The sequence below is a fragment of the Ascaphus truei genome, chromosome 4 (genome assembly GCF_040206685.1).
Source record: "Ascaphus truei isolate aAscTru1 chromosome 4, aAscTru1.hap1, whole genome shotgun sequence".
NCBI lineage: Eukaryota > Metazoa > Chordata > Amphibia > Anura > Ascaphidae > Ascaphus > Ascaphus truei.
Window position 1 is genome coordinate 239,869,326 of NC_134486.1, and position 25,545 is coordinate 239,894,870.

General features: G+C 40.0%; 1 protein-coding gene across 2 annotated transcripts in view; it reads right to left on the bottom strand.

The window, feature by feature from the left end:
• Nucleotides 1-25,545, bottom strand: part of KIF26B (kinesin family member 26B) — a 408,717-nt gene that overhangs the window by 340,597 nt on the left and 42,575 nt on the right. The window contains exon 1 of one of the 2 annotated variants that reach the window (XM_075597079.1): nt 455-832. The exons of the other annotated variant lie outside the window; for it this stretch is intronic. Coding sequence (XP_075453194.1) covers nt 455-511 — 57 coding nt within the window. The 5' untranslated portion in view covers nt 512-832. Of the gene's footprint in view, nt 1-454; nt 833-25,545 lie in introns of those variants that run through there. 2 annotated transcript variants of the gene reach the window in all.

The window sequence follows — 25,545 nt, forward strand, 5'->3', positions numbered from 1 at the left end:
ACCCGATCCGACCGCGTTATAACCGGGATCGCGATATAAGAAAATGGCCGCCGCGATCAGTGACTCCGCGTACACCTGAACGGGAAAGCTGGGATAACACTCCCAGCTCTCCCTGAGCCTGGCGTCACAGCGGCAGCCCCCTCCTTCCCCCACGCAGCACTACCCGGCATCTGTAGCAGCTGATCTGTGCAGAGAAGCTGTGAGTCTGTGAGAGGTGGGTGGGGGAGAGCTCACGCAGCCTGTGCCGGGCTGTCAGCTGTCTCTATGAGTCCCCCGGCCAGGAACCAGCTCCCTTCTATCTTCCCCCTCCAGCGGAGGTACAGTGTGTGTGTACGTGTGAGGGTGTGTGGGTGGATGGATACAAAAGTTGGCTAACAGACTCTCAGAGACACTTGGTTCCCATGAGCACATCTTTTGGACACAGGGCAAGTGCAGTGTGGGGGCTCCCTCTTACCTTTCTCTGGTGCTGGCTATGTGTGACACAGATACTCCTTGCATGTAGAAAGCACATTCCCTTAGCATGGTTTTGCCTCCTCTCCCCTGTATTCCTATATTTTGAACTGTCTAGATAAGCTCTATGGGAGCTGAGCAGGTCATTATTGGCACATGATAGCAGGGCATCAGTGAGCCATGACGTTACTGCCAGGAGCAGCCTCAGGCTCTGAGGGATGGGCCCCCTCCCCTGAGCCAATCAGGAGGCAGAGGTCTACATGGAGGAAGCCAATCAAAGGCAGGGAGGAGGGGACTGGAGTTAAAGGGACTTTGGGAGTTATGAGTGCAATACTGTCCACCAACAGGTTCAACTCTGAGGGCTTCTGTATGAGGGATCCTGTCTCTCACCCTGTTATAAGCGGATCCGCGTGTAGTGGATCGCGCTATAACGGGGTTGAGCTGTACTAGTGTAGAGGAAAAACAAATGTATATTCACCGCGCTTCTCCATGTAAAGAGCATGCTGCTGGTGAAAGGATTGGACATACATTGAGATAGCAATAAATGGAGACAACAACCCTACTACCCACTTCCTCTAACCCCAACAAACCCCCACAACACATACAGTACATTAATGGGCAAAATAACTATTATCCACATATGGATAATAGCTCATTTGCCCATTCTAAAATCAAACATTAGCCAGCCAGCATAAATAAAGTAAATACACCTTGCTACTTAACCCTGCCATCATGAAGGGCGTCCTCATAAGCATACTCCAGGTCCATATCCTCCGATGCCAGCAAGAATACTAAAAAATACAATATAATGGCCCCTAACCCCTTAATCACCTTAGCGATTAGTAACTGCTATGGTAATTAAGGGGTTAACCCTCCCTCCCCCGCTACATACCCAGGAGGCCTAACTACCCACCCCGGGAGTACTATACCCATTGATTGGCACAGTGGTATATCATACCCCTATAATATTGGCATAAGCCACTATAGCAGTCAAAGGTAAACCTAAGGCCAAAAATACACAATAATAATATATAGACACAAGCACCTAAACACCACAATTCAAGAAATAAAAGAACTAGCCAACCAATCAATTAAAGACATAAAACAACTAGCCAACAAAACAATTAATTAAAACCACTAGCCAACAAAACAATTAATACATTTAAACCAGTAGCCAACAAAACAAAGAATTCATTTAAAACTCTAACCAATCCTAAAATGTACTAAAAACAAGCCATCCAAATTCACAACAATTTAATCCAAACAATAAACAGAAATCGAAAAAATAAATAACAATCAATCGAAAACAAGCATTTGCCAAAAAATGTATTGGCTGTCACTGTATTGATCGGTACCCTGGTTGGGAATCACTGCGCTAAGGTAATGAAGTTGCCTGCAAATGCATTGTTATTGCATGGGATTTATGCCGGGGGTCTCCGGTGCTGATATTAATGGGTATCAGCTTCGGACATCCGGCATGAACTAGATGCAGAAAAAATGCATTTTTTTTCTAAGTCCTCTCTCATCGCCTTATCAGCAGGTTCTCACCACCTTCACGCCAACTTTTCCTGGCGGGAGGATTTTGAGAGGAAATCACCATTCTAGAGCCTCGATTAGCTCTGATAACCTACTCGAGGCTACTAGAATTGCACTAATGTGAGAAACTGCCAATAAGTGGCTTATCGCAGTTCGACTGACGATTTTTTTTTAAATGCCGATAAAGGCCTTTATCAGCCACTTATCGAGGCTTATTGAATAGCAGTAGGACTTTTTGGCGAAAAAAGGCCTCGATAAGTACCTTATCGAGACTTATAGCACAGGCCCCTAAATTAGCTTAGAATGAGTCCGGAAACATTAAATATATTGAAGGGATCTATGTATCAAGGCACTTTTGGAGCAAAACAGGGGCATTTTTATCTTGCACATATGTACCAAAGTATTTTGCCCTAATTTTGCCCTGTCTGCCCTAGTTTGGGATTTGGGGAATGCCAGTAGGAAGAGTTGGGGAGGGAGCAGTTACATGGTGTACAGATTTTAATACAATGTCTCTGTGTCTCCAAACATCTGCCGTATGCGAAGTGGCATAAATCTAAAATTCTGCATCTGATGTAAGAAACTGTTCTTACTGTTCCTAATCTTGTCTCCTTAGATCCAGAAACGTGCTTATACTGAGGGGGTTCAATAAAGAATCTGGTCGCTCCTCCTTCTTGTAGCGATCGTCCCACTGCAGGAACCATTTACCCGAGTCCCTCAAACCCGCTTCCTGTCTAAGATCCTTCACGACTCTGGCTGCTTCCTACTTTAAACATGTTTGTAACTGTAACTTGTAATGTTGTCAACTTTACTTTGTGCCCCGAGCGTGTACGTGAAAACGAGGAGGTAACTCGTTGTATTTTTTCCTGGTAACATATTTTATAAATAAATAATCCTGGTACAGTGTGTCTCAGAAATAATTTTTTTCATTGTACTCACTTAACCATCAAATCATTCAGCGGTTTTATAATTAAAAGATAATTGTGGGATCCTAACAAAGATCCATGCAGAGCACTCACACAAGGAATAATTTCAGAGTAATACTGGTGTAAGAAATTATTGCCCAAGCCAAATCGCTGAAGGAAATATGGATCAAAGCAGTTCTGGTGCAAAACAATCCTCCAGATGTTTTAAAGAAAATATCCTATTGATATCAATTCTTCAATACATATGGTGCACATTTTTTGCCCCAGAACTGCATCTCGTTTGGCTTGATGCACAAGCTCCTAGAGTAGTGGTTTGCAACATTTCTTTGGTTAAGGAACCTTATAATTATATTGTGAACCCCAACAATTTCTAACAGCGCGTCTGAGATCAAATGCATTGTAACACTCTCCAATAGTGTACCGGAGATCAGATGCATTGCAAGGAACCCCAACCCTCTCTAATAATGAGCCTGAGATCAGATGCATTGCAAGGAACCCCACCCCTCTATAATAGTGCGTCTGAGATCAGATGCATTGTAAATTCCTCTTTATTTGGTACAATTTTCAAATGACCTTAAAATTTCAGGGAACCCTTTAGGGATGTCGAGGAAAGTGTTGTTAGGAACCCCTGCCCTAGATAATGTACATAGAAACAAAGGGGAGTTATGTATCAAGGTCTCCCGGCTGGAAACCTAGAGCAAAAATGGATCAAACATATTGCACCTCATTTATCCAGGAATTATGTCCCACAGAATACAATACGATTTTTTGCTACCATTTTTTGTTCTTGTTTTGGAGCTAGGAGACTTTGGTACTGTACGTAGACCCCATAGAACCTGAGGAAATTAGGACAACTTGGTGAGCCAACTCATGTCCCTTTTCCTCAACTATTTTAGACCCTATTTAATTCCTTTCCATTTTCAGGATACCTCTAATCTCTATCATACGCATTTCTATAGTATTATCTTTCATCAGCTCGGCATGGGAGACTGTTCCTCTACGATGTACAGACTAGACTGCCCTTCCAGTGCTATATATAAACAAATCATTCTATTTATAAGGAGGTGGATGCAGATAATGTGCTCATGTTATCACTTGGCCAAGCAATGGCAGGATATTACAGTGATAAGACTAGATATTACACTTGATCGTAACTGAACAGAAGAAGTGCAATACATGTGTTGAGATATAATAAGCACCATGAAATCTTTCCAGAGCCAAACAAAGTCATATCATGAGAGTATTATTTCCAACCCTGAATAAAAAAAATACATACAGTATGTGTAATACAGAGACAGTGAAGAATTGCAGCAAATAATTGCTGTTATTTTGTACTATGATAAAAATGGTAGCAGTAACAATAAGAGTTTATTTTTAAAACACAGAAAACAGACTCACATAGAAATGTTCAACATGTTTGTTTTTTTCCTTACCCTTTAGTAATGTTAAAATAGCATTAAATCTCACAGGCATCATTTTTATTACTTCTATAAAAGAAAGCAGCAGCAATGTGTAATTCTTATGGATAAAATACAAATAAACTGTAAAGCTGTAAGGAACATAAAAAAGGCATACCACATAATTCTAATTTAAAGCAGCAATCCAGCTTCCCCTTTTTACATTTTTGTTCTAGTTATTGGATTGAAGCAGGCTGTCTCCGGAGCGGAGCTGTGTTAATTTCATCTCTGAGGACACACTGCTTCCCGAGATACTTACCTCCATAGGGGGCGCCCGTAGCAGCTACGGCTTAAACATTCCGCGTCACGGGGGCCAATAGGAAGGCATGAAGACATGCCTTGCGGCTTCCTATTGGCCCGCATGATAAGGACATTTAAACCTACGGAGTTAAGTATCTCAGGAGGCAGGGGGTCTACAACGTTGAAATGAACACGGTTCAGCTCTAGACACCTCCTACTTCAAACCTATTAAACATAAACCCAGATGTTCTGCTGCTTTAATTTGGGCTCTCAGACAGAAAACATTGTGGGGCCTATGTACTAAGCTTCGCAAACATCTTATTCTGCACTCAATTGGCACACAGAAATCTCATTTTAAATTGTGCTTGTGTGCGCCTATGTACTTACCTGAAATTTCTCAACCTGCACCAGCATCGTCAAAAATACAATTTTTAGGCGCACAGAATTGAACTGTGCTACACAAACAGATGTTAATATTATGCATTAAAAAAATGTTTCTGCAAACCAAAAAAAGTGCCTCAAAATCGTCCACCAAGTTGAACCTGATGTAAACCTCACAAAGTCTGTTAATAGTGTTAGCGCCGAATTACGTCGCTATGTATTAAATGTATTTGATGCAGCACAGATGTTTCATTACATAGGTTAACAAAATGTAATATTTTCACAGTATGGCTATTATAAATACTATGACACTAATAATTTGTATGAACTAATACTGGTTATACATATACCGGTAAATAAAACATAGAAATAATTCAGTGTTCAATTAAATGATATCAGACATGCATACAATGCTCATTTTATGAAGGTGTGTACTACTTTTTAGCGCTAAAACATTGACCGCAGTATATAGGCCCCAATAACATGATATGCTCAGAGTTTGCAATGGTGCTATGTCTGTACTGGCACAGCCTTGAGTAGTGCTCCATTAGTAGCAATTCACCCTACTTATGTTATTATTTAAGTTGTTTTTTTTTCTATTATTCATAATTGGAACCGGTGAGGCGTTCTGAGTTGAACTGTGCTTTTCTCAACTACGGGACCTCCCAGATCTTGAGATCTCCTTTTTTTTTTTAACCTAATTTTGATTGAAAGTGTTACAGCTTTAAGCGATATCTCCCTTTTTAATGTGCACAAAATGTTTTGTTACCTTTTGAAAAATAAAACTGGGTCCTGGAACAGGCTCGCATGTCAATAAATAGATACGTCTTCGGGGCATGGCACATTGCTGCTTTTTATTAGATAACGTCGGTGGCCATCTTGATTTTTTATTTAATTCTACTGGCAAATCTAAAGGTGAAATTCTCGGGAGACCCCAAGGTTAAGAATAGCAATGCCTAGCTCCAGAGGCTCCCTCTTGGTCTGATAATGGGGAACAAATGTTGGGGGACTGCTTCTTTAATAAATGGGTTTAGATGCTTTTTCTATGGATATATACAGCTTCCGCTGTAATGTCTCACACAATTTGCGTGAGTCTCGTGCATTAGAACTCCATATCATGCTCTCACACCGCAATAGGTCAAACTAACGCTGCGGGGTGTCTCTCAGTCCTAAACCTGCCCCCACACATCATAACACACCCCATTTGTCATAACCCTGCCCCCACAAGTCACCGCCCCGCTCTCCTCATGTCATAACCCCGGTCAATCGTAACCCTGTCCCTGCTCGTCACAGACCCCGTCCCTGGCAGCTGCACTTAACATTTCAACAGCTTAGATCTCCTGAGCGGAGCATTGGAATTTGCAACAGTTTTGGAAATTAGTAGTATTTCAAACTTTATGAGCCATATATACCAAGCAAGTACTAACCCGTAAGAAACCTTACAGCACATTCAAGTAAAATGGGCGTAAAGGTTTCTTACAGCTAAGCACTTCTTTGTAAATATAGCCCTGGGTCCAATTTTGCCATACAAGTGATGAGGAAAAAAAATATATATATATATATATATATATATATATATATATATATATATATATATATATATATATATATATATACTGTATTTTTAATATGAAAATCTATCTGTTTGTCTTTCTCTTACTCTCCTTGCACTTGCTGAAGAATAGTTATTTATCAGTAAGCGAGAATAGGAGGAAACAGGAGAAAAGCTGCAGTTAATATTGTATCAAGTTCTCCATTCCAGCCCTGTTAAGATGCACTTTTCAGATGTTGATACATTGACCCCGAGGTACATTTCAACACAATTCAAAACCTCTGCAAAAAATATATATATATACTTTTAGATACCTGCGCACAAGTGCCTTAAACAGCAGAGCTGGCAGATTTATAGAGCGAGATGTCATTTTAGTACGGAGAAATCCGCTTAAAATGAGTCTATAACTGCACATCTGTGCTTTTTTTTCCTTTTACAACCAGATGGTTTTATGCTTACAAAGTAGTACAACAGAGTTGGAAATGTTTTATTACCGAACTTTTACTTGCAGTTCTGCAGAGTGGGGAGGGGGGGAAGGGGGCATGGGGGGGGGTTCTGAAGAAAGTAAACAAAGAGTTTGTACACAATTTGAAAAATCAGCGAGCAGATTATACCACTGTTGACTTGTAGATGGTGAATTCTTTAAGATGAGATCTTAAACACTGAGCCATCTTGGAATATGTTGATATACAGCAGGGCCCCGCTTCTCTGCGCTCCACTTTTCAGCAATCCGCCAATACGGCGGCACCGAGAAAGGGGCCGCCGTGTTGGATCCTAAGTTGCGCATGTGCAGAACGGGCGGTTGTGCCCGGCGCGCATGCACAGACCATAAATTGCGCGCGCAGACCATAGGTCGCGCATGCGCAGAACGGCGAAAATGCCGGTTTGCGCATGCGAAGAACTGAAAATTGCCGGATCCGCTTTCCGGCGATTTTCACTATACGGCGGGCCCCTGGAACGGAACCCGCCGTATACCCGGGGCCCTGCTGTATTCATTTAATGTGTGATTGTGTTTTTATTGCCTGTGTTAATATGTAGGAAGAAAAAAAGTGGAGAATGACCTCCAATATTCCAATGCTGAAACAACCATGTAGAGGTAGATGGAAGAGTATACAGCCACTGTCCAAGTTCAACAAGAGAAGGGGTCTCAATGCAGGTAAAATAAAGTAATGAAATTGATGAATATTTTTGTATTATTTTATATAGTTTATATATATATATATATATGGTATCATTATACATTCCTTATTTTTTCAATTAATATTTTTCATTATCAATTTTCTATTATTTTTTCGGTTATATTATTTTTTACTTATATCTCCATTATCTTTCTCCATGATTACACGTGTATGCATATATTTATTTATAGTGCTTGACATCATATTCTTTGTTTTTAAAAAAAAATTGTTTTGTCATTATGTGTATTCATTATATGTATGTATGTATGTATGTATGTACTTTTTCTTGCTTCCTTTCTCTGCAGACTAGTCAGTGTTAATGTGTCACCAATCACCTATGTTTCTATCTTGATGTGATCATTGTTATCTGCTGAGTCTTAATCATAGCTGTCCAATCAGATTTGGGTTGCTCCTATTTAGACATGTCTGGTACCAGAGAAAATGTACTCTTTGATAAAGTCCCATGTCGGGATGAAACGCGTCAGAGTGGTCTTATCCATGATGTCCATCCTTTTTTTCTAATAAAATTCATTTTTTAATATACAAAGCTTGTTTCGGTACAAGGGAGTAGTGACCATTTATTATTTTTTATACCTTAATATGTAGGAAGAACATTCTCTTATGGTATACAGTACAGACACTGTACAAAAAAATCTAGCCGTATATGGAAACTGTATATTGAATTCAGCACAATTTAGATACTGCACGATGAAATCAGCACTGTATAAGTCTTAAAAGCATAGCTGGTATCAAAGCACCGTACCGTAGTACTGATACCAAGCAAATTATATTTGGTTGATATAGAATAAACCACTTAGTGATCAATTTTACAAGGCTATATTTAGGGCTATTTAATGCTATTTTGTTTTCCTTCATCTTGAAAGAATCATAAATGTGTAGTTTCAAAAACAATTCTTCAAAGCAGGAGTTGTGTCAGCATTAAATTTAGCACAGCAACCTATGCTGTATAATGTTTCTCTCTGTAATAGTGTAAGACTTCTGCTACGTCTAACGCAGACATTTTAGTCTCTTTCACCCAACAAGCCATAAATAGAGAGATATATTAATATTATATTGACATGTGTACAAGTTATTTTTCAGTCTGCAATGTCTGAGACAAAACACATGCTGGAAATCATTGCTCAAGATGAGATACTAAATGTTAGGTCAACAATCAGCATTGAACAGTTAAAGCAGCATACAGCAAGGCCCCGCTTCTCGGCGCCCCGCTGATACGGCGGCACCGAGAAGGGAGCCGCCATGTCTCCTCAGAGGTTGCGCATGCGCAGAACGGGCTGTTGCCGGCACGCGCATGCGCAGAACGTAGGTTGCGCACGCCGAACGGAGGTCGCGCATGCGCACAAGGGGGAAAATGCCGGGTAGAGCATGCGCACAGCTGAAAATCGCCGGTTTCGCTTTCCGCCGATTTTCACTATACGTCGGGCCCTTAGAACGGAACCCGTCGTATGCCCGGGGCCCTGCTACATATGAAATCTTATATGTTTTTTTTTTTAAATAAATCAGTTCTGTAGTGTTAATAGTGACTATTTTTTTGTGTTTTTATTCAACTCTTTATGCCATTTTTAATGAGTTTTAAAGCATCCTTCGGTTTCTATAGCATGTTGTAAGCAGCAATACTACATTCCCACCACTTATTTTTTAAATTATGTTTATATGTAAAGCATGTGACAATGTATAATTCTACATATTACCTAAGCTGGCAATCGTTTGGTGCTCCAGTTATAAATCTGTCACAATCCTGATTGTTTGTCCAACTAAATGGCCATCTTTCAGTTCCAATCAATCTTTCAGTCAGTGTACAATGTATCCTTATGTTACTAAGGTAACATTAAATATTGTTACAGTTGGGGAGGTGGGATAAAACCTGCTATAGAAATCGAAGGATGTTCAGTATATTAAAACTCATTAAAATATTAAGAGTTGAATTAATTTTTTTAATTAATGGAAAAATTTTTTTAGCAGTCACTGTTATCTAATATTACAGAACTGAGTTATTTAAAAAAATCAAACATATAAGATTTCACATGTTTTGCTCCTTTAACCCACCTCCTAAAAAGTGCAAGATCTTTGCAACACGTTCCTGTTTGGGATAATTTGTTGCAAATGTTCCCAGCAGTTTGAGCTGTAAACTGTAAAATTAGATAATGTTACCTTAGTAATATAAGGATACATTGTAGCTGCTGAGTTTCACTGACTGAAGCAGCCATTTAGTTGGGCATACAATGAGGATTTTGACAGATTTATATCGGGAGCACCCAACGATTGCCAGCTTAGATAAGAAAGCAGAATTATAGATTGCCACATGCTTTACATATAAATATAATTTTAAAAAAAAGTTGGAAAGTAGTATTGCTGCTTTAAAGCACTAGAGTCACTTAACAGGGTAAACTGAAGATACATTTAGAAAAGAAAGCACTAATCCGCACAATACCTTCTCTGCATTTTTTAACGTCTGGTTGTTCATGCAGCATACTTTTAATAGCTTTTCAAAGTTAGGTCTGGAATTCATAGCCTGAAAGGCACCACGGTAATTTCTCAAGGAACAAGTGGCTTATACTGCTTTCTTTAGACGTGTGAGTGTGCTGTAACAGAGGAGACCCTAGTAAAATGATGCAGCAATCAGACTGGAATTATAAAGCAGTTCGGAGAAAACTCACACTAGCCCTGCAAATATTTGACAACAGTTTGTGCCCCGTAACGGATAACAAAACCGCAGTTTTACAACCAGGCATACAATTAGGATGAAAAAATAATAAAGGGGGGGCGCATGCTATAATTATTGTAACAACATTTATTCATATGGTGCCAATATACTCCACAGCACAATACAGAAACGCAGGGGTGGGCAAATCCAGTCCTCAAGGGTCACCAACAGGTCAGGTTTTCAGGATATTCCTGCTTCAGCACAGGTGGCTCAATCGAAAATTGTAACACGACAAAGGACCCTGAGAGGTTTAAACGCTTGTAACATATCAACTCCTTGTTGGTCCAATAAAAGGTATCATAACCCGTACTCCCTCTCCTACCTTTGTTACGCCTAGGTTACAAGTGAGCTAAGGACAATGGCATGTTTAATAGGTTATGTGCCAATGATTGACACCTTTAAAAAAAAGTACAGTACTGTACACGTATTTTTAAATAATTGTGAACACTTTTAGCATGTCCATGGTAAACATTTGCTGTTGCGGGTGCTACAACCTTTTTCTGATGTCTTGTGGTGATGAGCGTCAGTCCTTAAAGCTGCAGGTAAATTGTTATTTTTTTTGCTTTGTTCTATGTTTGCAAAGTAATCATGATTTTATCATTAGTCTAACAGATACATTGAGCTTGTGCTTGGGATCAGTGCTCCCAGAGAAAAGAAAAACATGGTCATTATTCAGTACTATGGTTACTTTAAAAAGGGTGATTGCAACTTTATAAAAAATATGACTTGACCTGCTACGTGTAACTAACTGCCCCTTTAAAGAGAAGTAGAGTCTCGAGTGCATATTGCAAGTCTTCCATATAAGGCTGGCAATGACTCAGCCCCTAATTTACTGTTCTCTCACCCAGTCAGCGCCTGAACAAAATAGCTTTGTAACACAGTGCCTGCGTGGGTAAGCATTGCTCTCTTGTAAGCTCAAAGTGCTTTAGAGAACGGGGACACCAAGCACACAAAGGCATCTGACATGAATTATTCATGTCTGACCAGCAGTGCTGACCTCCCAGCTGGAGACAATCCACAGTGTAACAGGTCAAGGCCACTAAGGAAACTAATACTTGGCTGTTCAGGACGATGGGCAGGCCTGATGTTGAACTGGTTGTCTGGTGGTCCTAGGGACATAAAAAAGCACTGAGGAAACCTCTTTTCAGAGCTACACACACACACTATTCTTGAAATAGCTGCTCACAGCTAAACCTTTCTCTTTATCTTTTTTTCCTCTTAGGAGTTCAAGGTTACTCTGCTTCCAACAGCCCTCTCATTAAGACACAGAAGGACTTCCTTTGTAAGCACTTCCCCTCTCACCTCTGATTCCTTCATACAATTAGGGACTTCCTATGTAGCAGATGCCCGAGGAGCATTGTTTCCAAGGTAGAAACATGAAAGACAAACTCAACACGTTTTTTTTTAACAGACAGATGCAAAATGATTAAAAAAAATATATGTATGTATTTATGTATTCCAAGGAGTCTATGCAAAAAGGACTGTTAAATGAAATGACTGAGAAATGCTTATATTCCTCGGGCATCAGAGTGCACTCAGGGTCTACTGAGATTTATCACTGACTGCTCTGGCTGCTGCATCGTCTGGAACAGCCATTTCAATAAATATACAAAGTTTTGTAATAGGTGGATAGGCAATTGTTCCAGATCTAGTGCTGTCATAGGGGTCGGCCTGGTAGCAAAGGGGTTAACTCAAGCGTAGCTTGTTCTTATTAAGAAGTGGAAAGGCAAACATCCTGCATGCTAAAGATGTGCACTGCAAGGCATTTGGTGGCTCTGTAAGAACACGATGCTTTATAGACCCATGCTTACAAATAAAGGGACTTCCACACTTCCCATCTTCAAAGGGGCTTTGTTCTATTATTGAACATTGTTACCTGGGCATGTGTTTTCTCCTTTCAACTTTAATGTGGTCAAGTGACTGACAGCATTCAACTTAAGCCTCCTGATGTGCTGACAATGTCCAGGCACACACTTAGCTTCTTGTTATAACAAAAGTCTGTAATTCAGTATAGTTATGGTTGAGTTGTGCAGACTTTTATATACTCGCAGAGAATATTTTTGTATCTCAAGCCAAATCTGACTGGGCTTTTCCTCTCAACCTGCTCCAGATGGCTAAAATGTTTGACCAGCACTTCCCATGTATACATTCATTAATCCCCTCTTTCTCCTGTTTGGAGGCCTATCCCTCTAAGTTGGTTACAAATACCTGTGCCTGCTCTCTTTCATTGGCCCCAGTTCAGTATGCTGTGCGAACATCTTCCACCTGCTCAGAAAGATTTAGACCCCATTTATATGAATGGACCTCAAACCTTCTGTTGCAAGATTTATAGCATAGTGACTATTGGACAGAGACCATGCCAAATGTACTCCCTTTCTGCTGTATTCGCAGGCGTTTTCTGTGCTGCTGTCAGACATATTATATGTCTTTTTTTATCAGTTAGTGCCAACCTGAAGAGAGGCAAAGAGGCTCTAAAGAAGGGTTCATAGTGACGAAAGGAAACACACTGGAAGAAAATGAAAGTTGCAAAAAAAACGATGACAGTGGCAAAAGAAAGAGAAAAGGAGTCAGAGAGAAAGCGATAAAGAGAATAGGACAGTTTCCCTGCATCAATAACCCAATTAGTATATTCCATAAAATAGAAAAAGTATTACGTTACATGAGATTTCTTTAGGGACCAGTCCAGACTCTGACTGCTTTTCTGAGTCTCACTGATTTATAGCATCAGCAGTCTTGTAGACGTCCAGGAAGTCTCACTGACCAGCCAGTACTTTGTCATTTAAATGCCATTTACTGCATCCAGAGCCTCCAACGTTCAGGTCTTGGGAGGTTCTGATCTCTGCAGACCCCCTAAAACAATGACCTTCTTGCTTCAAATGCCAAATGCAGAATGGGGGTGCCAAAAGCAAACCAATTGCTTTTGCGAGTCTCATATGAAAATGTTTGGGAACTACTGGAGTTAAAGTAAGGTGTAATATATGTGTGTGTGTGTGTGTGTGTGTGTGTGTGTGTGTGTGTGTGTGTGTGTGTGTGTGTGTGTGTGTGTGTGTGTGTGTGTGTGTGTGTGTGTGTGTGTGTTCCTTCACAGTTACTGATATAAACCTTGAAACGATAACAACATGGTTGAAAATATGGAGAAATAAACTGAAATCCCGTTTCATTTAAATGAATTTGGAGCAGACCCCCTAATCGAATTGTTTCTTATGCAACTGACCACATATGTGGTAAGAAAGCACACACTATTTTTGCAATTATTTCCAATATACTTTCTTACTTTAATGTCCCCAGATTTTTGTATTGAGATTGGACTGTTGCTCCAAGTACCAATAAAAAAGTGCTAGTATTACACTTTATTTAGACCTCGGTAAACGTTTGAGCAAAATAAGGCTTAAGCTAGAAAATAGGTTTATTCTACATTTAGAAACCAATGGAGAAGCAATATCGAAGAATAAATACTTTTTTAAACAACTGAACTGAAACTATAGGATGTGTTAATTAACACATCCTGAAACTATCACATTTATATCCATTTTACATACATTCAAATAACTACATATATTAGTTCTACCTGTATGTACACACCACTACTAAGAAGAAACTTCCCCCCCCCCCCCTTATAGAAGCAATCCAAGGGGAGAAGGGGGAGGGGGGTTCAATTTTCTTTCCACATAGGACTAAAGCAGAGGTCTGAATCCCATTAACTTCAGCCCCGGGGACCCCCTTGCTTCCAGAGATACAGACCTCTATATGGGGTGCAGCAGCTCCGGCTGCTAGTTGGAGTTTACAGTTTAAAGCTCCTGCATCACACGGGCCAATAGGAAGCCAAATCTAATGATGTCACAGCTTCCTATTGGCCTGCAGGCCGCGGGAGCTCTGAAACTCCGCCATTCCATGAAACCTGCTAGCCAAGCAGGCACCCCCTACGGAGGTAAGTATCTCTGGAAGCCGGAGGTCCCCAGAGCTGAAATTAGCGGGCTTCAGTTTCAGAGACCCCATGCTTCAATTCTATGTTAAAAAAATTAAAACCATTCGCCAAAAACATTGCATGCTTGGATTCCCTCTTTAAAGCCTACCCTCTCTTTGTTTTTTCTAGAAGTTGGTTTTGGCACACAGCATTGCAAGAATGGTAGACGGCCAAAAGCAAGTGTTAAAATCACTATAATTAACAGGTCTGTGTATGGCTACAGGCCAACATTTTACTACTCCAAAATCATAGAGGTATTTTGCCAGTAAAGGTTATTCAGAGTGACACTTGCTGCCTGCAAGGATCGTGAAACGGCATGAAAAAAAAATCAAAGTAATATGTTTGCTCTTAGTGCTGACACTTAATACCGTGCTCTATAATGCGGGCAAAGACAAAAGGTTTCATTACAACAGAAGATTATCAAATATTTTATTCCAAACACCCAGTCTGAGCTCATTAACCAAGTCTCTGATCACTATCACAAGATAATTCAGGGAAGTACATGAAAGTTAATGCTTCTATTTAATATATATTTTTTATAGCTATTAATGTACAATAATGGAACTATAGAGGTTTTGAGCGCCCACTCTACAGGGATACATTAGCTGAAGGTTGCCAAGAAAAGGATCATTATAGTTAATAGGCGCAAGAGGTGGGTATCCTTCAAATTAAACAGTATATATGATATGTATTCACTTTTTCATGTCTACAGGGGCCTGCAATGCGACCAATAAATCTCTCCCACTGAAAGGGTTAAAGTGACTTTTTTGGGGGGTCAAATGTTACACACGCCCCACATCATGTATTCACTGATTCATTCTGAATAGCAGCCTTGGCAGAATGCCTCTATACAGTATGTCAATGATTTAGTTGTGACGTCCAATTCCATCTCTGAGAACATATTTGTTTTGTCAGGGCTCCAGTTCCGAGGGGTCACACTGCCTTTTTGATTAGCTGTGAGTCTTCTGGAGCTAATCTCTCTCAGAGAGCTCACCTCTATATGACAGACACTGCCAACAGAAAGGCAATTGTGTACTTGGCTCATATTACAGTACATATTGGCTCTGCTTCAACCTGTTTATTTCATAATGTGGAAACTATAGGGGAACCCCGCAACTGTCACTGGAATGTATGTAGGTGCTCCCTAGGTAGGTATAATCGATAGCAAACAGAGAACAAAAACCTAGATTGGGCACTCAATACATCTGGTGGGTGATGAGTGAATTAATTAAAACAAACTTTTATTAACCACTTAAAATATAGGGGAGTAAAACGAATATTAAACGTATAGATCCTAAATGTGAACTTGAATTACCAGGTTCTGGATCACAAATATATTGATTGTCAATGCACTCAAAATAGTGTTATGCAACCAAAACAAGTGGCTACAAAAAAACACTTGTGAGAGTAAACAAAGGTAGAGAAGTCTACTGCAGTATGTGTGTCAGTACATAAACCCTGAGGTCACAGTAAGGCAACGATCACAAATACAAATGCGAATCCTAGCCAGGTCTGTCGGTTGCCAAAAAAACACAAATGACTGGGTAGGTGTATACCATAGGAAATAAAGCAAATAATGGTATATATGTACGTTGCTATGTGGTATAATTTACCAACACAGGGTGTATGAATATAGTTCAGTCCACCTGGATAGTTGATAAATCTCAAGTTTGGTGGACCTTCGTATGTGAGGATAGGTATAGTCCCCAGACCATATAATACGGCACAAGTAACTGAATTACACATACACTCAGTACAGTATATAGACAGACACCGCTTAAGTTTAAAGCAGACTATCACTACTCACCATAAATAACCCTATGTATGTGCGAATGCAAAGAGGTTCACACAGTACAAACCTCGTGGTAGATAAGGGTAGGGTAAAACAGCACTGATTATTTTATTTTACAATGTACCTGTTTTAGGAGAGCGCAAAGTTATTGTAGGGATGGATGAGCATTCCTCATCTCCAAGAACTGTCATCTAAAGAAGATGATGTTGGTCCAAACACATTGGTCTGCAGTTCATACAGCTAAGAAGCCATGGTCTACTTAGACCAGTGACTCACAAGAAGGGTGTCATGACACCGTGGTGTCACAGTCCCTGGCCAGGTGTGTCAAGAAACGTTATAGAGCAAGACAAAGTTTTGGAGGATATACAAAAGAGCAATATCAGAAAATGGAAGCATTGCAATTGACTTTATTACTACTACTACTAATAATAATAATAAAAAATGCACAAGGATTATTTAACATAGCTCACATATGAAACAGTACAGCCAGCCAAACAACATGTGTGTTTTAAAAATAAGATAGGGATGTTATTATGATAAAAAGGTTGACAAATGACTGGCTTTGACATTCAAAGAACCAAGATTATAACACGTGGTAAAATCATAATAATCAAAATCAAATATGTACTTACTTGGTACCAACTTAATTCAATATTTATGCACTTTTCAACTCATAAATTAAACTCCAAGCTCTTCTGGCTAGGAATTTATTATACTAAGCAATTTTGATTGAGGTCATGAAATTGAATTTGAGCTGGCAATGTAATAAATAATCATGTCCATAATTTGGCAAACAATACCTTTTGCCACAGGGACCAGCAACACATTGCTAAGCGATGGCATTCAAGCAGACTGTTATTTTTGCCTGAATCTTACATGGGATCTGCTGGTTGCAGGACGTAAAACTAGCTTTTAAGATTTCATAGTCAGAAGATCCTTCTGTTCATGAAAGACAGATAGAATGTAGAAGTTCAGCTTGTGATACAAGAAGAAAATGTTTGTTCATCCTATTGTAGACATGGCAAATATCCCTGATTTTCTGTAAGTCTCTATGATTTTGAGTCAGTCTCATTTCTTTTTATCATTAGCAGTCTCCTTGACTTAAACGGAGTCTGATAATAATAAGTTTCTGTTAAAACATGGCTTCCGAAAGTCATTCATTGTTTCAATTAAGAAATATGCTTTAAAACACAACCTAATGCTCTGTTACTAGATGAATCTTTGGACAGCTCTCTAAATTGCTGAACGGATGCTCAGAAACATTCTACCCCAAGTCTGATCTCTCTGCTTTAAGGGGATATCCATATTGTCTCTATTTAAATGAAAGCAGCGAGACAAGCTGAAACTGGAACTCAGGGGCACCCTTCTCTCTTGAAAACTGTGGTTTTTGGTTCTGTTTATTTACCACAGAGAAAGGTCAAATGTCTTGAAACCGTTCCTTGGCGCAAGAGCCTGCAATCGTCTGACACTCCCAGTTTGTGCATCCCTTAAACCAGAACAGATTCATGATCTTTAACACATATCAGCTATTGTTCTCTTGACTGCAAACCTGATGTATATTTCCAGGCCACAAAGTCCTTCTCGATTAAAGAAGCTCAATATGCAGTTGGTAATGCCAGAGAATGCTCTGCTCCCTGGTGCAGCTGGAGTGACACCAAGGCCCAAGTATTATCTGGATCACACACTTCTTCTCTTTCAAGTCTACTTTATTGACCATACTGAAAGTAGAAGGAACCTTCCTCCGACTTGCTTAAATGAAACAGGGAGTGTCTTTGAGTCGCCTGTCTAGGTTGATGATGGCTGGCCTTGATCGTTCGTTCACCCACTGGAGGCTTATTTTTTGCTTTTTCTTTCCTAGACTTTTGAAGTTTAACAGTGTGTTTCCAACCTGCTAATCTGCTGATCTCTATTCTTGACCAGCATGAAATCATCTTGTTTGTTTGTTCTCGCTCTACTTTTTTTTTTATTGCTTTTAAAGCATCTACAGTCAATATCTCATTATAACATTTAACTCCAGAAAAGTTTAGTCTCTTTGCCATCTCAGAGAAATGTCTAACCTGACTTACCTGAGTGCGACCAAACCTTAGTAATAAATAGGGTGTGCTAATCTATCCTTATAATTTACTTGTATGACATGATGTGTAAACGCTACGAGTGTAAGATGACACCATATTTAATGTGCTCCACATTGTCATAATGATGTTTTCCACATTTAGTCCCTTTGTGCCTTCTGTTTATTTGTTTTGTTTAATATGCAAAACAGAACCTAATTATCATCAAGGGCTCCAAAATTGCTTGTGCAGTAGGCTGGATGTACTCTTACATAAACATTTTGTAAAACCTTATGTGTCTGTACTTGAAGATTCTGCAATGTATGCATAATCTTAATGGAATTACACTATGTGTATACACTGAAAATGTTTCCAGGGGGGCGAGTGCTTTTTTGGCCCAAGCCAGCCAAATTTCACTGGCCCTTGGAGATATCTCTCTCTGCTAATGGGGACTACTGTGCTTTTTATTATTGCCAAAAATACGAGTTCATTATTTAAAAGGTTTGATGACATTATGGAGCGCTGTATCAATAAAATGACAAACAAGAAGGCATGGTTTATATTAGGCTGCAGCAATAAGGACTGAAAAGATATTCGTTGGTACTGTGTTTTGTTACTTTTAAAGAGACTGTCCAAGCAGCACTTTAAACAAAAAATAAATAAAAAATCTTTCTTTGATTTTAATATATGCAGTCTTTGATTACTTTTATTGAAAATGAATTACCTAAGCTGCTGATTGATTTGTTCTCCCGTGATCGATCACCAAAGATCCTGCTTCCCTGGGTTCACTAAATGGCTGCCTTTCAGTTTCAACAAATCCTTCAGTCAGTGTAACTCAGCAGCTACAATGCATTCCTATAGTACTAAGGTAACATTATCTATTGTTACAGTTTGCAGCTCAAACTGATGTGAATATTGGCAACACATTATCACAAACAGGAAAGTGTTGCAAAGATCTTGAATTGCTGGGGAAGTGGCCTAAAGCCTGCTATAGAAATCAAAGGATGCTCAGTGTATTTAAACTCATTAAAAATGGCATTGACTTGAATTAAAAAAATAATATCTAATACTACAGAACTGATTTATTTTAAAAACACACATGTTGAAGGCATAGATTGCTCCACGAAGGCAGCAATAAAACAGGTTTAAAAGCGCCTGAGTAATTTTGTTTATCATTGTGACTCCCTTTTCTATGTCTCTCCTTTTGATCCTGACACACAATATTATAAAACTAGCTCCCCTCTTACAATGAGTAACATGGGGTCTTTGAAATTCGCAGGACTTTGTAATCAAATATTAGCACATTGAATGCGAAAAGCACTATAAGCAGAGCAGCATGTTTTTGGTCCCTCCAGCAAAGAAGACATGAATAAATTAAACATTAATGCAGAGCAGACTAAAACTGTGTAAGGTTTCTGTTACTTCCAGAGCCACTGTCATGTAGATCAGGAAGGAGCAGACATGAAAGGGTGAGTACGTTCCTCTACAAGAAACAATCAACTCTGCCTGATTATTTCTCCCTCCCAGTAGAATACAGGCGTAGCTCATGTAAGTTGGAGCTTTTACTAATAGAAAAGTGCAGTCCTCCCTTTGCAACATTTATTAAAATGCAATCATCTATTTTCCAAACCGTTTTTAACAGTTGTATCAGTTTAAATATATGATTAACCCCTTACTGCCAGAGAGGACAGCAGGCCTAATGCATACAAGAAGAGAATAACAGCTTTGTTGAGCTGAAATGTCCAAGGGGCTTATTCTATAAACTTCGATAATTAACTCATCGAGGATTCTGAGCACTTTCCGTACGGTTTGGCAAGGTAGCAATTCAGAAAGCTCCGATGACCTGCCAAACTCGTACGGGAAGTGCATCTTCCTGAGTGCTCCCGCACCTGCTCAAAACACTCAAAAATGTATTTTTCCTGCATCGGATTGAAGCTGGGAGTCTCCGGAGATAATATGCATTAATACCAGCTCCGGGGACCCCCGGCTTCAATCCAATGCAATACAAATACATTTACAGGCAGCTTCATTATCTTAGTGGCTAAACGCTAAGACAATGGAGGGGTTAAATACTAGTGCCCTTTTTTGTGAGTAGCGGGGGTGGGTGAAGGTGGTATTTGGCCCATAGTGGGTGTTCAGGCCTTGTGAGAGGGTTGCGGGAAGGTAAGGAAGGGGTTAACCCCTCCCGCTATCCATCCGGTAAGCATAAACACCCACCATGGGCCAAATACCACGTTCAAACACCCTCGCTACCCACAATAAACATTAAAACACAATACCAGCCAATACACCCATTGATTGCCAGTGGTGAACAAGGTAGGAGGCGTTGAAAACCATAAATGTAATAAAGTTAAGACAATAAAAGGATTTCCTCAGCAATCTGAATATGCAAGTATACAACAATTTACATGGATAGCACCATGAATGTATGTAGATTCCTCCGCCGTTTGGAAAAATGTAAATTCTACTTACAACAGGTCCGTAGGACTTGCGCCTTGTAGGATGCTCTCATTGGATGTTTGGTCTCCCTGGTTGTCAGCGCGATACAGCTCTCGGCGTCTCAGGTGGGCTGCGCAGTTCCGACTCCTCCAACTCGTCACTGCCCGGCTGCGGGTTCCCTCTGGTGCACAGAGATATCCCTACGCGTTTCAAGACGTTAACACGCGTCTCTTCCTCAGGGGTGATGACAGTCCTTCGATCCAGGGTCTTTTTATACCTCAAATCTGATCCAATTACGATCTAATAAAGTGTCCAGCGACCTATCTCAATTGAGTGATAATCATAGTCCATCATGCACTTATTTAGGACTGATACTGAATGGGGCTCATAGACACATAAGGATACAAGTGTAACTATAAAACATCTAAACAAATGTCAATGTAAATCTAAACTCATCACTAATTTAATAAATCATAGATGTTAAATGCACAATCATATCTAAGTGATGGATAAAAATCCTACGAAGAATAAAGATGTCATAATAATAATAAAAAATAAAAATAGTACGAACATGGATGGATGTAAATGTCGCTGATAGAGATTGCTAATAATATTGCTACTGTAAACTATTTCATGTCACTAGTGAAAGACACTAATAGTAACAATATATAATACTTAGTGTGAACTATTTCAGTCAAAGAATTCAGTCGGGGCTAGGGAATGCCTCATCAGCCCACCCGTCAAATATATCCAGACATAAGTCTGGTATCAAACGTGACGTGCACAAAAATGCAACCAATGCACAATGTCTCCACTCTCATGGTAAAACTGTTATATCTGCTGTATCTAATCTAATAAAGTGGCTAAAAAATGAAAATAGGTGTATGTGAACTAACATGTGAGACTGAATGAATGATTCAAACAATAAATGTCTCAATTAATTTTAACTCGAAAATGCAAACAAATTGATGTACCAACAGGGGAGAGACTGGACTAATAAATCTAATCCTTCAAAAAAGCGGCCAAATCGAACTCCACATTGAGACCATTTGGAGTCAATGTCTTTAATGCAAAGATCCATTAGGACGTCACGTGACCGGGACATTTAAATGCATAGGAGGTCCCGTCACCCCATACCGGGCCTGTATCTCGGGAAGCAGGGGGTCCCTGGACCTGAAATTAATGCGGAACTGCTCCGTAGAGCCCCTGCTACAGTACACTGTTATTAAAATGTAAATAAAATCACTTTGATTGCCTGTGAGATCTCTGCAGGGAATGCGGCTCTCTCCGTGCAGCTCTTACAGACTGCGGGCCAGATTGCATGGGGGAGAACTGTAAGAGGCTGAGATACCATCACTGCTATCCCATACGGTATTAGCATTTTCCTACCTCACGGTTTGAGACTTGTGGAAATGGTTTCTGATTCTTTCTGAATACCGTGATAACATAAATGACAAACCGTGCGATGGGGTCATGCCACCGTTCTAGATAGCAGCAATTTTATCGAAGCTACCTGAATAGGCCCCCCAAGTGTATAAAGCACAAAAGTCAAATGCTACTGGAAATGTAATGCATGTCACTTTAGTTACAGATAAAAATGATGCAGCTCCCAAATATGACTCTATATCAATATTTATTGGAGAGAAAAAAAAGTGTGCGACATTTTCATAATAAAAAAAGTACCAACTTTCAGTAATTTTTACCAGGATTTTTTTCAATGCTTGGAATGCACTAAAAATGTCTGCATGAACTAATTTACAGTTTATGCCTCGGAGGAAGCATCCATGAGGGCATGAGGGTACGCGTTGGGCTAATAGTAGGCCGTTTGTCCTGATATCTGCAGAATATTAAAATGAATTTTTTTTTTTTTAAAGAAACTCCAATCGTTTCTTTGGCATGATGCGATACCAATTGGGACACGTGTTTGCAGCAAAGAGGGTAAACTATGGGGATTACCAGTGGCCTCCCTGCCTTTTCTGACAGTATAACCTTATTGGTGTTGTCATAGTCTCTTATTTGGTGGAAGAAGAGTGGGGGACTTGATAAGTCGTCGCTCCGCCTGGGAGCACAGAGGGATAGCAAGTTCAGTTCTTGAATTACTCTCATGTTCGTAATAAAACGTGCTGAAAAAGGATTAGAAGTAGTATATAAATAAAAATTGTACCGAGAGGGGCAGGTATTTTTAATTATAGGAAAATGGAAAAATTTGTGGTGCTCTGAAAAAAAAGCCTCAAAATGTTTGACAAAAATTGCAAAGTTCAATAAATGCATATGATGTTTCTTGAAATGAAACCCCTCAGTAATCAATAAAGGATAATCAATCCATAGGACACAAAACAATCTAACATTGATCACTTCTCCATTGTAATCTGACTAGTGGGCTAGGACCCCCACGAGCAATGTAGTAAGGGGCCACACAATAAAGAAAGTGTCCCAGCATAAGGTATCAGAATGGAGTGTTTTGCCAGTGATAAGATAACTCACATTTAGAGTAGGTGCTGTCCTTGAGGATGTTGGAAATTCTTCTTTTCCAATAGGGGGTGTGCTTCCGTTTTTTCTGTAGTTGAAATAGACACAAAGCAGGGGAAAAGCAGGCACTAATTCTCAAGAGAACAAAAAATCGAAATTAAATGAAATCAAGGAGAGCGTGTGCCCATAAAAAGGTGACCTTGAGAAAGAGCTCACGCTTGAAACGCGTTGGTGGGGGTCTTTGTACCCCGTAATGTAGCTGTATTTTTTTGCTGGTTCTATTAAATCATTTTTTATGGGTACACGCTCTCCTTGATTTCATTTAATTTCGATTTTTTTGTTCTCTTGAGAATTAGTGCCTGCTTTTTCCCTGCTTTGTGTCTATTTTTAATTATAGGCTAAAGCTGTAAAATTCTGGGCATTATCGAAATCCCAGCTCTCTGATTTGTTAAAATTCCGGGCATTATTCATTCAGTAATGCCATGAATTGTTGACAGCTTGCTAAGTTTTTATTTCTAGCGAATCAGTTTTTCCTTTGTCAGAACAGCTCTGAGACAAAGCAGGGGATTGGTCAGGAGACAGGAACAGCTCTCAGACAGGGCAGGAGATTGGTCAGGAGGCAGAAGCCAGGCAGTGACTCTTCCCCCTCCCTCCGTGCACAGAGCTCCACGCTGGACACAGAGATAGGAGAGAGACAGTGTATTTGTAGCTGCAAAGTAAGTGTCTGTCTGCAGAGTTTGTTTGTAGCTGCAGTTTATATCTATTTAGTGTGTGTGTGTGTGTGTGTGTGTGTCTGGCTGCTGCAGAGTATGTTTGTAGCTGCAGTTTCTGTCTGTCTAGTGCAGGGGTCGGCCACCTGCGGCTCAGGAGTCGCATGCGGCTCTTTCCGCGCCTACTTGCGGCTCTCCGCAGGTTGCCCACCCCCAGCTGCTGCCTCTTTCTCTCACTATCCTGGCGGTGGATGTGGGGGGGCCTGGCCGGCACTGGTTGGGCTCTTCTTGTCGCCAGGCTCAACGTCTCCCCAGCTGCTTGCCTGCTTCTCTCCTGTATTGTAATGAAAAAAACTTTTGTGTGTAGCAGCAGTTTGTGTGTGTGTGTGTAGAGCTGTTGTGTGTGTGTGTGTGTAGAGCTGCAGTGTGTTGTGTGTGTGTGTGCGTAGAGCTGTTGTGTGTGTGTGTGTGTACAGAGGGGGCGGCTGTGAGTGGATATAGATAGCTGCAGTGTAAGTGTATATAGAGGTGCTTTAATGTATTTACCATTTTAATTTAATAAAAAAAAATCTATACACCTATATAAAGGTGTCTTATTTATGAAAAAAGCCTACATTTAGCCTATAATAGTAATAATCCTCTCAAAACAGGGCATTATTGTCCAGTTAAAGTTCCTTGGCTTCGCCTCGGGCCTTCAACTCAGTAATGCCCTGTCCTTCGGGGATTATTGCTTAAGCACCACACGTTTAATAAGCGGAATAATATTCTCTCTCACCCATGCATTCTCTTTTGGATGATCTGCAGCAGCTCAGAATCTCACGATAGGACTGGAACCCACTCAGAGATTAAGAAATAGGCAGCATATATTGTTTACAGATCTTTTTTTTTTATTTTTAAAAAGGCTCTGAACTAAGAATTCCATAAGGCTGCAGAACATCTCTTTAAATTAAAGTAACGTTTGAGCCCCCCTCGTTTGACTAATAAATTCCCACTAACACCTCCTCCACTTGTGCCTAAACATGGTCAGCAGCCCCACATTGCTGTAGGGTAGACATGGAGATCATTATATCATTACAGTGTATCCAAAGCCACATCATTTTAATCAAAGCCCCGTCTCTGCTGCCTGAGAGAAATATAGTTGGTGTCTTGAGGTCTGCCCCTATGAGGGATTTTAATTAGGGTCACACAAGGCCACCGGCTTCTTAGGTGCAAATTCATAGTTTACAATGATTCAACCTTCTTCTTACCCGAAACATAAAACAGCTGTCTGACATTTTAAAATAAACCTGTTAGTTTCCAGGTTGTAGAGAAAGAAAAATACTGTAGAAAAATGAAAACATTAACCCCTTCAAACACATTTGAGATGCAATGTTTCGGTTACACAATGGATCTGTTAAAAGCCATTAAAATATCAAGACTAATGTAATGCAGAGAACAGCTTTTTAATATCATCGTGCTGTTTTTCTTCGTGTTCTTGACATTATGGGTGATTCTATTTAAGATTCAGATATCAGGCATGTTTTTGGCCACCTCATGCTGCTGTTTTATATGGCACATATGTTGGAATAAAACGTGTGATATTTTCAGTCAGACTCCAATATGGACTGGTCTTCTCTTCTGTTGTGCTGCAGTTATTTGTGAGACCGGAATCTGTCTGTTGGCTGTCAGAGGACCCGAG